The 15,317-nt window shown below is 43.2% G+C and overlaps 1 protein-coding gene across 1 annotated transcript in view; it reads right to left on the bottom strand.

Moving 5' to 3' along the window:
• Positions 1-2,902, bottom strand: part of zgc:158659 (uncharacterized protein LOC791141 homolog) — a 29,642-nt gene extending 26,740 nt beyond the window's left edge. The window contains exons 1-2 of the mRNA XM_061709781.1: positions 2,569-2,902; positions 372-502 (exon numbers count right to left, since the gene is read on the bottom strand). Of these exons, the coding sequence (XP_061565765.1) occupies positions 372-456 (85 nt within the window). The 5' untranslated portion in view covers positions 457-502; positions 2,569-2,902. The remainder of the gene's footprint in view (positions 1-371; positions 503-2,568) is intronic.
• Positions 2,903-15,317: the final 12,415 nt, after the last annotated feature.

The raw sequence follows: 15,317 nt of genomic DNA, 5'->3' as shown, positions 1-15,317 counted from the left end.
TCAGAAAAAAATGAAGCTAACAGAGATGCTATGCTATAATGCTTTGGGGGAAACCCCAATTAAGGCACAGAAAAAATATCGAGATATATATCGAGTATCGCCATTCAGCTAGAAAATATCGAGATATGACTTTTGGTCCATATCGCCCAGCCCTACCTGTAACCGTTAACCCTAAAAACCCTGTAACCCCTAAAACCCCTAACCCTAATACCTTTTCATAAGGAATAAAATATGGAGTTATGAGATTTAAAATGGTTGTATTATGTTTTATTCACATTTTACACTGCGTCACAACTTCATTGGAATTGAGGTTGTGCATGCATACATGCATACATGCAAACAACAATAAATAGAATAGAATAGAATCGAACCGTTGGGGAGGCAGCAGTCCACCAGGATCCGGGGGGGCATCAGGTGGAGCCCCCACAGCTCCCCTGACGATGGCCGGGGGACCATTTCAATTAGCAGTCAGAAGCTGCACCTCAGGACAACACTGGGCTACCTGGACAGAGACGGACACGTGGACACAGGTGAGCTTGGTTCTTCTTCCGGTTTATCTCTTTCCTTCAGGATCTTTCAGATCACTATATTAAGATTGATTAAACAACGTTTTCATGAACTTGTTCAGAACACAGCAGTCAGGAGAAAAAGAGCAAACACCCTGATAAGTTTGTCATATAAAAAACACCAGGTTCTTCTTCACAGGACTGAGTTAAATCCAACCTCACATGAAGGATAACGATAAGAAACGTCACCACGTCACTACTCACTGGACAAGAAGTGGGACAAAACACAGCACTTTGTGGAAAAAACTAGCCTCAGTCTTTTAACTGCTTTATTTTCTGCAGTCCAACCAGTACAGGTCCATTTTAACCAGTACAGGTCCAGTGTAACCAGTACAGGCCCAGTCTAACCAGTACAGGTCCATTTTAACCAGTACAGGCCCAGTCTAACCAGTATAGGTCTAGTTTAAGCCGTAATAATGTAGGCTAACCAGTACAGGTCCAGTGTAACCAGTACAGGTCCAGTATAACCAGTACAGGTCCAGTATAACCAGTACAGGTCCAGTATAACCAGTACAGGTCCAGTATAACCAGTACAGGTCCAGTGTTACCAGTACAGGTCCAGTCTAAATAAAAAGGAACAGTTACATGTTTTTTTAAGAGGAAAAAACAGGATTGAATTTTTTTTAAGCCGTCAAACAAAGAAACTGGGACACAGTCAGGAACAAAAGCTGCCGTGTGTGTGTGTGTGTGTGTGTGTGTGTGTGTGTGTGTGTGTGTGTGTGTGTGTGTGTGTGTGTGTGTGTGTGTGTGTGTGTGTGTGTGGAAGCCGGCTTCCTCCAGCTCTTTCCTGTTGACCACCGGATCACTTAAAGTCTCATGCTTCCACACAAACCGGGTTAATTAATTCCAGAGAAATTACAGTAGTTCAGATAAATAAACCTGGTTGTCGACACACATCTGTGTTTATATAAACACATGTTTTATCAAGCAGTCGGAGCAGATTTAAACCCAGAGGGAGGTCAGAGGTCAGAGACTATAACTGGTCACTCAGGACTATGACAGCGGCGGGTCACGTGACCCCCAGATCTAGGGTTGCCACCTTTCAGAAATAGAAATAAGGGACGCTCCGATTTCAGCAACGCAGACCCCAAAAAAGGGACATCCCCAAAACCTCTAAACTGCATAGAAATGTATTTATTTTATATGAAAAAACTAAATGCTTTGATTTAAAGTTTAAAGTGCTTTAATAGCATTTAACTTGCATGACTGTACAGACATCCAACCATACTAGCAACTGAAATACCCTCCCGAGATGTGTACGTCCATCAGCCCAGATGTAGAATATAACCTACAGGTGAAGGTCGGAACATTAGAATATGGTGTAAAAGTTAATTTATTTCAATAATTCAACTTAAAAGGTGAAACTAATATATATCATAGTCTCATTACACGCAAAGCAAGATATGTTAAACCTTTATTTGTTATTTTTGATGATTGAATAGTTTATTGATTTCATAATATAGAGATTTTTTCATTTGGGGTTTTCATAAACTGTGAGCCATAATCACCAAAATTATAACAAATAAAGGCTTGAAATATCTCACTTTGAATGTAGTGGGAAATAATATATTTGTTTCACCTTTAGTTGAATTTACTAAGAATTAAGTTTTGCAATATATTCACATTTTCCGACCTTCACCTGTATATTATTACATCAAGAGCATAATATGTGTCCGTATTGGTTCAATACGGAATGCAACTTTTAATTCCCAAATACGGAACAATTCCGTATTTTAAGGGGGCAGCCAATCAGGTGTGAGACCGTTACACCTGTCCACAGGTGAGCAGGGGATCTGGGGTGTCAAACTGGACCAGAACCGCAACCACAAGTCCGAGCTGGACGTTTGCCAGAACCGAGACCGAGACCGACCCCCCCACCCGCATCCTCTCCTCATGACGTCAGCCTGTCAGATGGTTGCCGTGACAACAGATGTGGCAGCATCCGCGCTGCGCGGAGAGAGGAGGAGGAAGAAGTTGCTGTCGTCTTTGTTCTGTCGCTCACCTGATCACGCACACGCCGCTCGCTCCCGCGGTGCGTGCCCCCGCGCATAGTCCTCCAGACCCGGGTCTCCTCACGGAGGAGGAACCTGCGGGTCCATCGGAGGAGGAGAGCCCGTCCGTCGGTCCGCAGCCCGGCAGGGAGCGGGTCCGTCCGCCGGGGCTCCGCTCTGGTCGGGGTGATCAGATCCCGGCGGTGCCGGTGATCAGCGGGGTCTCAGTGGATCCCGGTGGTCCCGCTGGTGCCGGTGGTGCCGGTGGTCCCGGTATCGGCGTCAGCTGGCTGGAGCGGCTCCTCGCCGGGAGAACAATGTGTTTGTGGAGGCAGGGAGGAGGGTGGGGGTGTTTAGGTGTGGGCTCATCCTGTCTCCTTCCTCCCTTAAAGGGCCAGTCGCCTCATACAGAGGGAGGAGAGGAGATGCAAGCATTTTAAAGGGGACCTATTATGGCATCTAATACCTATTTTAAACAGGCCTTGAATGTCTTAAAAACAAGCTTTTGATTGTTTTTGCTAAATAAATTAGAAATTCAGCCTCTGAGCCATGTCTTTGTCGTCCCATTCTCTAACCTCATTATCTATGTGGGATTCTGAGTGGGCGGGGCTATGGTAATGAGGCTCTGTGCTGATTGGCTGCCTGAATGAACGAAAAATGGCGGAAGCTCCGGCCGGCGGAGTCATGGATCTTTTAAAATAACTGGATGCGAGACAGGAAAATGGCCGCCGTTCATTTCAATGTAAATTGCTCACCTAGCGCAGAAGCCGAAAAAACTTCTGGACTTCCGGGTTTACTTCCGCGTTAAGGGGAGTATTAATATAATATGTATTAATATAATATATTAATTAATGTATATTATTACATGTATAGTATTACATATATTATTAATGTATTAATATAATATAATTATATAATATATATTAATATAATACATCCATGGAATGCATGGACACGGCCGTGACGTCAGCCGTGACGTCACGCCCAGAAAGAGACTTTTCTTTGACTTTTTTGGCCGTTAGAAAACATTTTTGACGGATATAAAGTCCATGACTTAAAAATATAGAATACAAAGATTAGTAATTGACGGTGATTACAGCTGGAGGTGTCCTGTGAACAGTTTTAGAGGCTTCTCTTTTACTATTGCGGTCTATGGGAAAAAAGCTTTTTGGGCCCCATGGGATTTTTTGTTGCAGTACCGCGGCTGGCCACTGGAAAAAATCGGCGTGCCTTCTGAGTGCGAGACCGGGGGCTTGGGTGGAGTTAGTTGAGGGCATGGTTTCACGCATTGGAGGCCAACCTATGTAAATCGCATTTTCGTTACGTAACGAAAGGGAGCAGAATCTGAACAGCTCGTAGAAGCCACATCACACTAGATGGCTCATCCGGGCGGCTGTACAGACACTGCAGAATTTGGTTGCTTTCCTCCTTCTCTGAGTTGGCAGGCTGAGGGGAGACCATTTTATATATGTTAAAGCAAGAGAAAACGTGTTTTTCATAATAGGTCCCCTTTAACAATCGACCCATTTAACGCCAGCCCTGACACCTCCTCCACATTCAATTCAATTCAATTTTATTTATATAGCGTCTATTACAACGGAAGTTGTCTGTAGGCACTTTCCAGAGACCCAGAACATGACCCCTGAACAATTATTACATAAACAAACCATACACCAGCCTGGCACGTCCTCCTCAGGCTGGTCTCCAGCCTAAAACCAGGGGCGCCTCCAAAAATTTTCCATAGTGGTGGCCAGTTGTAGTATACAGGCTCAGAAGTACTTAAAGAAACGCCTACTGATATACTTAGGTTTATTGTGTTACATTTAATGTTACTAATGGTCTAATGCATAGACTAATAGTACCACTGTGAGTGATGGCAGATCAAGAGCGGCTTCCTGGGCCTGGCTGGCTGTCCATTTGGCCCAATTGATTTGGGATGAAACGCATAACTGAGAATCTATGTGACTGGGCAAGTTTGATCGATTGGACAATTGAAGTTTGAAAAAAAAAACACATGATAATTGCCCACAAAACTGCCCACTGTGAACAGGCTTAAACGTCATCCGCCGACCTTACACCAATGGACTCAAAGACTTAAAGCCGTGAACTGTATGGAAAGCATAACCGCACGTTCACGACTCCGGATGGACTTGTATTTAGAGAAGTGGACACCTGTCATAAAGTACCTAACTGAATGAATGTAAGATGATAACTCAGTTTGATAGATCCAATTGAATGTGATAGTTATGATATTGATATTTGGAAGATACCCCTTCATCTTATCCTGTGTCTACTTATTTTTGCTTTATTTCATTTAGGTCTACTCGGTCATTGTATATGTCTGACACACTGTGTAAAATTCTCTGTCAAGGAACTTGTTTTAATAAATGTTAAAAACTAAACACATATTCGAAATTTAACAATCGATCCATTTAACGAACAGGAGCCTTAGTAATGTGTGGAAGAACCGTACACAATCACAACAGCCTCATGCTGGTCACAAGCCTGGTCACACACTGCCGTGGGATGGATCCCATTCTTCAACCAGCATTTGTGGCAAGACAGCCAATGTGGTTGTCACTGTGGAGATATGGGATTGCAGAGTCTCATCTCAATATCTCTCTGCACTGAGATTTCTTCCAATGATTGTAAGCCTAATTTTTCCCAGTGAGGGAGATGCTACCCAACACCACCACACTGCCTCCACCAAAAGATCTATCGGTGCAGCAATCAAAATAGAGTTCTCCAAGTCTTCTTTACACTTTGACTCAACACTTCAACTGCCTGGACTCATTGCTGAACAGAACATTCCTCCACATGTTCAGGTTCCAGTGCACGTGTTGCTGACTCCGGTGCAAATAGGCCTGACAGTGAAGGGCAGTGATGGTGGACCTCCTGGCTGCCCTGTGAGACCGGAGATTGGCTGCATGCAGTCTGTTCAGGATTGTCTAGGCAGAGAGCCGTCTGCCATATCATACAAACCTTGCCTGCAATTTTGTAGAAGACAGCCCACGATACATAAGTGCTGACAGGGTGAAGAAATGGTCTTTCTTGGGGTACCAAAATCTCAAAACAAGAGTCAATAGCAAGAGCAAAATAAGCTGTTTGTCATTGGTAGGGAAGATTTGGCAAATGTATCATACAACCCACATCTCTGCTCCTCCCATTAACGCATGTTCTTTAGAACGTACTGTAGCACCTGGCAGTTGTTCTGTCTCCACAGATAAAATAATTCACCATGGTTGCTACTGGCATCAAAAAACCCTGCTGTTGTATTTTATTCTCATTAAATCAGACATTCACACACAACTGTTGGCTTTTGTGTTACGCTGCTTATATATCTGCTAAATATAAAGGGCAACCGACAGGCTGGTGCCGCAACAGTTCCAGAGCATTGTCATGGTGAGCCCTCAGTGATTCAATTCAATTTTATTTATCTAGCATCTATTACAACAGAAGTGGTCTAGTCTAGGATCTTTCCAGAGACCAGAACATGACCCCCGATCAAAAACATTACATAAACAATGGCAGGTAAAAACTCCCCTAGTGGCAGAAAAACCTTAAGCCAAACAGTGGCAAGAAAAACTCCCTTTAGGAGGGGAGAAACCTGGACCAGGACCTGGATCATAAGGGGGGACGGTCGTGCAAATAAGAGAAAAAATATTTTTGAATAGTCGAGTGGGGTTGGGGTCTAACATACACGTGGTTGATTTAGCTCTATTGACGAGTGAGGTCAGCTCAGGGAGGTGTACTGGATCAAAACAGTCTAGAGTCGTGTCAGAGCCTAAGGAAGTCGCTAAAGCTGAAGAAATGCCCACAACCGACTGGTTGATATCTTCTCTAATTCTGATGATTTTACTGTTAAAGAAACCCATAAAGTCTTCACAGCTGCAGGAATGCACGGCTCAACAGAGTTGTGACTCTTTGTCAGCCTGGCTACAGTGCTGAACAGAAAACGTGGGTTACTTTTGTTATCCTCCATCAACGATGAATAATAAGCTGTTCTAGCTTTACGGATGGCTTTTTTATATAGTGTACAATTAGATTATCTTTGCATTCACGATAGGAGTATACAGACTTAGAAGAGTACCACTTCCTTTCCATTTTACGCACTTTTTGTTTCAATATGCGGATATCTGAATTATACCAGGGAGTTAAGCTCCTCTGGTTGGAAACCCTCCTTCTCAAAGGAGCAACTGTATCTAAAGCTGAGTGCAACAAATCAGCAGTGTTACTAGCAAGGAAATCAACATCTGCAGAGGTAGAACCGAGGTCACTGGCCTCAACTACTTCACTATTTTCCACTGTGGTAAAATGAGGAATTGCCTCTCTATAGCTTCATCGGACAATGTTAAATTCAAACGCTATTAAAGCAGCACAACGTAACTTTCAGCTTTTGTTGAGTTTGGCATCTCCTTTGGACAAAAGCGGTAGTGCTTTACCAGTAGTGTGGCAGGGTTCCTACCATGCTCCTCAAAGTTACATAGTGCCAGTGAAGGTGATACAGACTCCCTCAGACCATGACAGAGGTGTCATTAAACCTGTTGGAAGTTGATGTACCATCACAATGACTCTGGAAATATTATATTAAGGTGGAAAAGTTACGTAGTGTCGCTTTAAATAGTGGTGGATAGGAGGGTTCGATTGAGGGTATGATTTAAACAGTGCGTCGGTTTGTTTACTTTTTGTGAGATGCCCATTGATTCTAAAAAAGAATTAAAAGCTGAATTAAGATTATCGCTGTCAACATCCAAATTAATGTAAAAGTCAGCTACTATGATGAATATATCCATACTGATCAGTAAACCAGATAGGAAATCTGAAAATTCGGACAGAAACTCTAAATAAGCACCAGCAGGGGGCCGGTACACTACCACTAACAAAACTGGCTTCTTTGATTTCCAGCTCGGGGGTTTTAGACTAAGCGTAAGGCTTTCAAACATATTATAATCACATTTGGGTTTAAATTTTATTTGAAGACTGGAGTTATTTACTTCATCTCATTCCTGGTTCAAGGTTCTGCTGCCATGCTGCTTATTCTGTCATTGGTCTCTGAGTGGACTCTGCTCTAAAGTTTTAGCACATTTGATTTGGAAAACAAGTTTTGACTTAGAATAGAATAGAATAGAATAGAATAGAATAGAATAGAATAGAATACTTTATTGTACGTCCCAATGGTGACAGAAATTCCTCTTTGACAGGGCTCACAACCACATTCACACATTCCCATGAAGACACATTACAATAGAAAACCAATAAATACGTTAAAAATACATTAAAAAGAAAAAAACAGTAAATAAGTTAGAACAGACATTACTAGTGCCTGTTAAAAGTGCAACGATCTATTTAATAGTGTTCAGAATGATTGTGGCAGATGGAATTAATGATTTTTTGTAAATGTTTTTCCGGGCCAGTGGAGTTTTATACCTTCTGCCTGACGGCAGTAGTTGAGATGAGTGGTGAATGGGATGAGAGGGGTCTTCCCGACTAGCTGCTCCGGGCCTGCTCTAAGGTGAGATGGAGCTTGTTCAGGGAGTCAGGAAAGAAACAGAGATCACTGAAGTCGGCTCCAGGGGTCCCTACAGGGGTCCTGAGACCAAACCAGACCCCATGGGTGCCTCCAGGGTTTGTGGTACTGACGTGTTCTCCAGTCATGTCTGCAGGGGCCCGGGGGTTCTGAGCTTGAAGGACGGTCTAGTGGCCCCCGAGGTCTCTGCAGGGTCTCCGGGGATCCAGGGATCCACGGACGGAAACTCCTACAGCAGCCTGCACCAAATGTAAAACATTTTTTAGCATTTTCAGGAAAAGGAAGAGATCAACTGAGCCATCATCTGTTGCTATGGTTACCTAAAGTAAGCCAATCAGGGAACAGATTTATAGAAATTAAAAAAAAATGCGCGCACACCCTTTTTTGTCGCTGCACATATGCAAAAATAATCTTAATCTGTTTTTGTTTTTCAGATTCTCTTTGTGTGTGTGTGTGTGTGTGTGTGTGTGCAGAGGGGGAAGAGCTTGTCAGATTAAGGACCACAGCATCTCTTTTCTCTGTTTCTGTTGTCTGCCCCTTCTGATGTGTATGTGTGTGGATTATCCCATCACTGTGGGTGGTGATGTCACAGCTGTCAATGACATCAAAGCACCAAAGTGAACATTTCTGAGTCACTTGTGTCATCTGAGTGGAACAGTGCTGCAGCCAGATGATGAACTATCCTCAAGTCAGAAAAACCTGCACATGCTCATGAGAAGTGTCATGCTTGGGTTCACTGGACCAAATATCCTCCAGAAGCGCATGACATTCCTTCCTCAGACCTCCTGCGCTGGTGCTGACCTGCAGCCGGAGACCGGCGGCCTCGTGTTCAAAGGTTGGGCATCCTTGAATCCTTGAGTAGAAATCTTGTCCACGCAAAAAAATTCAGATATTCAATACTGTGCTTATACCCAAATACGCACACGTTTTATTTAAAATTCACAATCAACTTGAAATTGAATGTGGACACATGAAAACGACACTCCTCACTAGCTCCTCCCTCTAGTAGATCCCTCTGAATACAATAATGAAGATAAATATTAATTCAGTTCAATTTTATTTATATAGCGTCTTTCACAACAGAAATTGTCTCTAGGATTTCCTCGTGTTTTACCTTTTCTCTCTCTTGCTCCTGATTCGTGATGTCTTTTAAACGACATGTTGGAATCTCACCTTCTGCAGCCCTGCAAGAGCCTGCCTGCACGCGCACCCCTCTGATTAGTCAGATGTCGGGTGCTGTCAATCATTGCGAGGTCAGATTAGAGGTCTCTGTTCTCTCCTCTGCCTCACTGTAGCGCATACGCGCATCCATTGCGCGTATGCGCTACCGTGCAAATGCATCCCCTCATGCAAAATGTGGCCCCCGTTGAAGATGGGTGTTCTGCGTTTAGGGGAGGGGCGGCCCTGGATCTGTGTTTCTCCCAGAGTTATCGTCCCATCCGGTCGCCATGATCTGGAGAGAAGAAGTGAGTAGATCACCATCAGATCAGGTTTGGAAAACTAAAACAGCCACAAAAACAAATGTGGAAGGAGGAAAAGAAAAAACGTGCTGTAGAAGAAACCTAGCAAGCAGGTGATGGAGGGGGAGTGATGGAGTGATAGAGGGGAGTGATGGAGAGTTAGTTAGTTAGTTAGTTAGTTAGTTAGTTAGTTAGTTGGTTAGTTGGTTAGTTAGCTAATCTTTATTTCGGTCAATCACAATTGCATAAAAATCAACAAGCAAGATAACAAACATCCACAGGTTTTTCCCTGGTCAACATTGTGATTATTTTGACCGAAAAGGTCTGGGCTTGAAGCATAAATCTTATCTTGCCCACCTTTTAACATAATAGAATATGCAAAAAGAACAAATGAAGTATCATGAGGTTACACAAAATAATAATAATAATAATAATAATAATAATAATAATAGCTGTAATAACTGTAAACATTGTAATAGTAATAACAATGATAAGAATAATAATGATAGCTCTGACAACAGAAAGTGAAAAGATGCCAAAGAAAACGACAAAACCAATTTAGGTTGTCATTTCATCTCATGCATGTGTATCGTGTCTATACATCAAATCCTACATACTATACATGCATATGTTCATACGGGTACACACACACACACAGGCACACACAGAGTGATGGAGGGGAGTGATGGAACGATGGAGGGGAGTGATGGAGGGGAGTGATGGAGCGATGGATTGATGGAGAGGGAGTGATGGAGGGGGGTGATGGAAGGATGGAGGGGGAGTGATGGAGCGATGGAGTGATGGAGGGAAGTGATGGAGCGATGGATTGATGGAGAGGGAGTGATGGAGCGATGGATTGATGGAGAGGGAGTGATGGAGGGGAGTGATGGAGCGATGGAGTGATGGAGAGGGAGTGATGGAGGGATGGAGGGGTGTTCCTGATGAGGACTGCGTGGGTGAGAAATGCTCCGACTCTGCGCTGGAACCAGAAAGTCAGCTGATACGGCTGTTAGAGCCACGGCGTCCCCCCCAGGTAGGAAGGGTTTCTACACCCGCTCTTCTGAGAATACAGATGTAGCTGAACATCTGGAATCACCGCCGCGAATAAAGAATTATACGCCGTTCATCTCAACAGTGTCTGAAGCGGAGCGGCTGATGTACATCACTATAATAAAAAGAACTGTGATTATTATTATTATTATTATTATTATTATTATTATTATTATTTGTATTATTATTTGTATTATTATTATTTTTTTTGATTTTTTTTAATTATTATTCTATAAAAACTAAAATTAAAATTAAGCAATGACAAAAATAATATATAAGTGTGTTGGTGCTGTGAACATTATGTGAAGCCTGTGAGGGCCACGGCACCAGTAGAGGGGGCCCGGGAGCTGGAGGTTCCAGTCTTAAAGCAGCTGTCTCTGCATTTTAGCGCCCCCTGTAGCTCCTCTGTGGTACTGCACTGCTGTGAACAGTGAATTGAGCAGATGCAGATGTACATGTGGATTTGTTCTCCTGTTACCTTTTAACATGGACAAAATTAAACAAGGAAACAAAAATGAAAAGAATATGTTGACTGAGGCAGTATTTTTATAACCACCACACGAAGCAAACAGTATAAAAACTAAAGGTTCATGTTAGCAGCTTCTACTTTTTTTTCCTGAATTTCATCCCCCTTTTCCCATTTTTTCCCCCGGTGCTCGTACCTAAGTATCAGTGCTGGGCGTTGCTCTCCCTCTGCCAACCCTGCACTGGGGCAGTTTGAAGCCGAGTGAGAAGCAGCCTGGATGAGAATCAGCACCTCCCAATCCGAGGCCATGATTCTCCACCGGGAAAGGGTGGCGTGCCTTCTCCAGGTGGGGGTAGAAGTCCTGCCTCAGGTGGAGGAGTTCAAGTATCTCGGTGGCTTGTTCAAGAGTGAGGGAAAGATGGAGCGTGAGATTGACAGACGGATCGGTGCAGCGTCCGCAGTTATGCGGTCGATGTACCGGACCATCATGGTGAAAGACCTGAGTCGAAAGGCGAAGCTCTCTATTTACCGGTCAATCTATGCACCTACCCTCACCTATGGTCATGAACTTTGGGTAGTGACCGAAAGGACACTACGCAAATACAAGCTCAGTCACTCGGGAGGAGCTCGGAGTCGAGCCGCTGCTCCTTCACATTGAGAGGAGTCAGCTGAGGTGGCTTGGACATCTGTATCGGATCCTCCTGGACGCCTCTCTAGGGAGGTGTTCCAGGCATGTCCCTCCTCCCTAGGGAGGTGTTCCAGGCATGTCCCTCCTCCCTAGGGAGGTGTTCCAGGCATGTCCCTCCTCCCTAGGGAGGTGTTCCAGGCATGTCCCACCGGGAGGAGACCCCGGGGAAGACCCAGGACACGCTGGAGAGACTATGTCTCTCGGCTGGCCTGGGAACGCCTCGGACTCCCCTCGGAAGAGCTGGACGAAGTGTCTGGGGTGAAGGAAGTCTGGGCATCTCTGCTGAGACTGCTGCCCCCGCGACCTGGGAACGGATGAGCGGAAGAAGGTGGATGGATGGATGAATGAATGAATGGATGGAAGAATGGATGGAATAGACAACATTATAGGTACCAATAGTATACACACTCAGTCTCTCTCTTAAGGCATTCATAGAAAATTGGATTTGCTAACCAGACTCTCCGTCATTTTAGAGGCCGTTGCAGACTTTGTCATCGCTGTGTGCCAATCAGAATTGAGTAAAAGAGGCTCTAACAAGGTGCAGGATTTTCTTCAGGAAGTGGAGCAAGGTAAAATTAATTCTTGTTCTCTGACAACAGCTTTTGAGTTTTGATTTGTTAAGAAACTTTTAATCAACACAATGAATCTTTCTTACTTCAGAAATACAAACAGTTATTTCCATCTACTGCAAAGCCAAAGGTCTCTCACTGACATGCTCAACTTGCATGGTGTTCACAGTACAAGGACATGAACGGGCAGCTACCTCAGCCATGCAACTAAGAGCAAGGGGTTATGGCAAGATAAATCTTCTCCTGGATACAGGTCAATTACTCGTTCAAATAAAGGCCTCAAATCTTGAAATTAAAATGTTTTCTTGACATAACTGCACATGCATAACTATAATTTTATTTTGCTTAGCGTTTAATTATGTTTACCTCTGATTATGGACACTTTTTCCAGAGATAAAACTTCCCCGGTCAGTTCCCCACAGAGTGAACATGAAACGAGTTCCACACATTGATGACCTCTGACCCTGGCACATATTCATCAAATAATTCTGCGCATCAGTTACAGATAAAGCAGTCTATCTGCATGACATCCAGAGCAGATTGCATTACATCTTGTATAAACCTTGAGGGCAAACCATTCCTTTCACAGCAGGCCAGGAAAAAATCGAGGCCAGTACAAGTTTTATTGTTGTTGGATGGTTCCAGGTACATAATGTAGATATAGAAGAAAGGTTGCATGAATGTTATTTGTAAAAACTGAATGAAATTTAATAGTGTTATGTAACAACTAACATGAGAAATGTTACTGGTATATAAATAATAAAATAAAATAAAATAAAATAAGATAACATTAGATTAAATTAAATTAAATTAAAATAAAATAATAAAATAATATAATATGATGTGAAAAAAATGTATTACTTGAAAGTATCTTTCTAGAGAAGCCATCAATGCTCCCAAAAATGACTATATTGAACCTGTTAAAGAGGAAATTGAATTGTGTATGGCGTTTCCTTTAGAGAAATTATTTATTTTAAGTGAAATTTAAATCAACTAACCTTGTGGGTTTGTGGTTAGTATCCACATGAACGAGAGAAAGAGGTGCCCTCACAGAGGAGCTTCTTGCAATGCACCGTAACTGTATTAAACAAGAAAAATTCCCAGTTCCATCCACTCTGTGCATCGCTGCTCTCACTATATTCCACTGTACTCTGTCGCCTAAAGAGCTTAGTCTTCCCATGACTAACCTGTAACAAACCTGGGCCATCTGAGCTTTAATGTCACAATTTTATTTATATAGCGTCTATAGCAGACATCTTAAACCTTTTCCAGGCCAAGGGCCCCCAAACTGATGGAGAGATGGAGCAAGGACCCCCTACTTATGTATAACATTGTGTCTTATTAAACTGGTCCTATACTTCCTTGTAGAGATGTACCTTGTTATTGAATTCAGTACTAAAATATTAAAATAATACACAACTTAATATATTCATGTTTTTATTTTGAACATGCAAGGTAGGTTAGGGTGTTTTTAAACATTTTACACATACATGCAGCATGGACTGTGAATCCTCTGAACAGTGATTCATTGAATATTCCCACATTAATGAGATGTCTGACCCTGATGAGTAGCACACAACTTGTCTTACCTCGGACTGATGGAGGTCGACAGGCAGAGAGTCATATCAGCCTCAGGCTGCAGTCTTGGCCTGTATTTGTTTTTCAGGTATGTGAGTGAGAAAAAACAACTTTCACAAAGATATGTTGTAGCAAAGGGCAACAGGCTCATCATTGCTTTTGCTGCCACTTGTGGAAATGCTTTCTGGCATGATATCTGCTGTGTGCTGCTGTGGTCCCCGACTCCCCCAGTCTGGCCTTCGGCAGGAGGGTCCCCCCTTATGAGCCTGGTCCTGCTCAAGGTTTCTTCCCTCCTAAAGGGGGGTTTTTTCTTGCCACTGTTTGGCTTAAGGCTTTTCTCCCACTATGGGAGTTTTTACCTGCCATTGTTTATGTAATAATTGCTCGGGGGATTATATTTATATTTATAATTATGTTTATGTTCATGTTCTGGATCTCTGGAAAGCGTCTAGAGACAACATCTGTTGTATTAGACGCTATATAAATAAAATTGAATTGAAACTGAATTGAATATCTAGAACTGAGTGAGTGGTTCTGTTTCATATTCGTTTCTGAACGTGCTGTCAGTGGACAATTCAACCAGCTGATCCTGCTCTACCACGTCAGGCGCGCGCCTCAATGGAAACTGTATCCATGTCATTCATGTTTTCATCGTTAACGTCTTTTGTGTCTCCTGAGTGAGTTTTATGTCGAACGGACGATCCTGCTAGGAGGAGTTCGTTAAAGTACGACACGTGAAAATGGCATAAATTGCGCCAAAATTACATGATCAATTAAAAATGGCCAACTTCCTGTTCGGTTTCGGCCATGGCGCCAAGAGACTTTTCTTTAAAGGAGCTGTATGTAAGAGCAATAATAAAACGAATCATAAAATGACCCCGATATGTCAACAGACATTTAAAAATCATGTTCATTTCAAATACTTATGTCACTGACAACAGCACTCAAGCCAGGATATTCCAGTTTAAAAAGAGGAGTTGCAGCCCTCAACTGATGTTTATGTTGTCATTTTTTGTTTTGGCCTGAAGCTCCACCCTCCACCTATCTCCCAATCACCAAGTCAGTATTGTTTCTGAAGCTCCACCCTCCACCTATCTCCCAATCACCAAGTCAGTATTGTTTCTGAAGCTCCACCCTCCACCTATCTCCCAATCACCAAGTCAGTATTGTTTCTGAAGCTCCACCCTCCACCTATCTCCCAATCACCAAGTCAGTATTGTTTCGGCATCCGTGTTGCCAGCTCGGCTCTAATTATCGCAGCCATGGCAGCCTACGTTCCTGCTGCATTCTGCAGCCTACCTGGCAACCTCTGGTCGGGGGGAGGAGGGGGAGGGTACACGCCGCTCAACAATATTTTGAAAGTGACTGCAGTACCAGTTTTGGACATTTCTTACAGACGGCTCCTTTAAGTTGCGACATGAT

Source organism: Cololabis saira, chromosome 20 (genome assembly GCF_033807715.1).
Source record: "Cololabis saira isolate AMF1-May2022 chromosome 20, fColSai1.1, whole genome shotgun sequence".
NCBI classification, from domain to species: Eukaryota; Metazoa; Chordata; class Actinopteri; order Beloniformes; family Belonidae; genus Cololabis; species Cololabis saira.
Note: the sequence above shows the minus strand (reverse complement) of the source record. Positions and strands in the feature narration are given on the sequence as shown.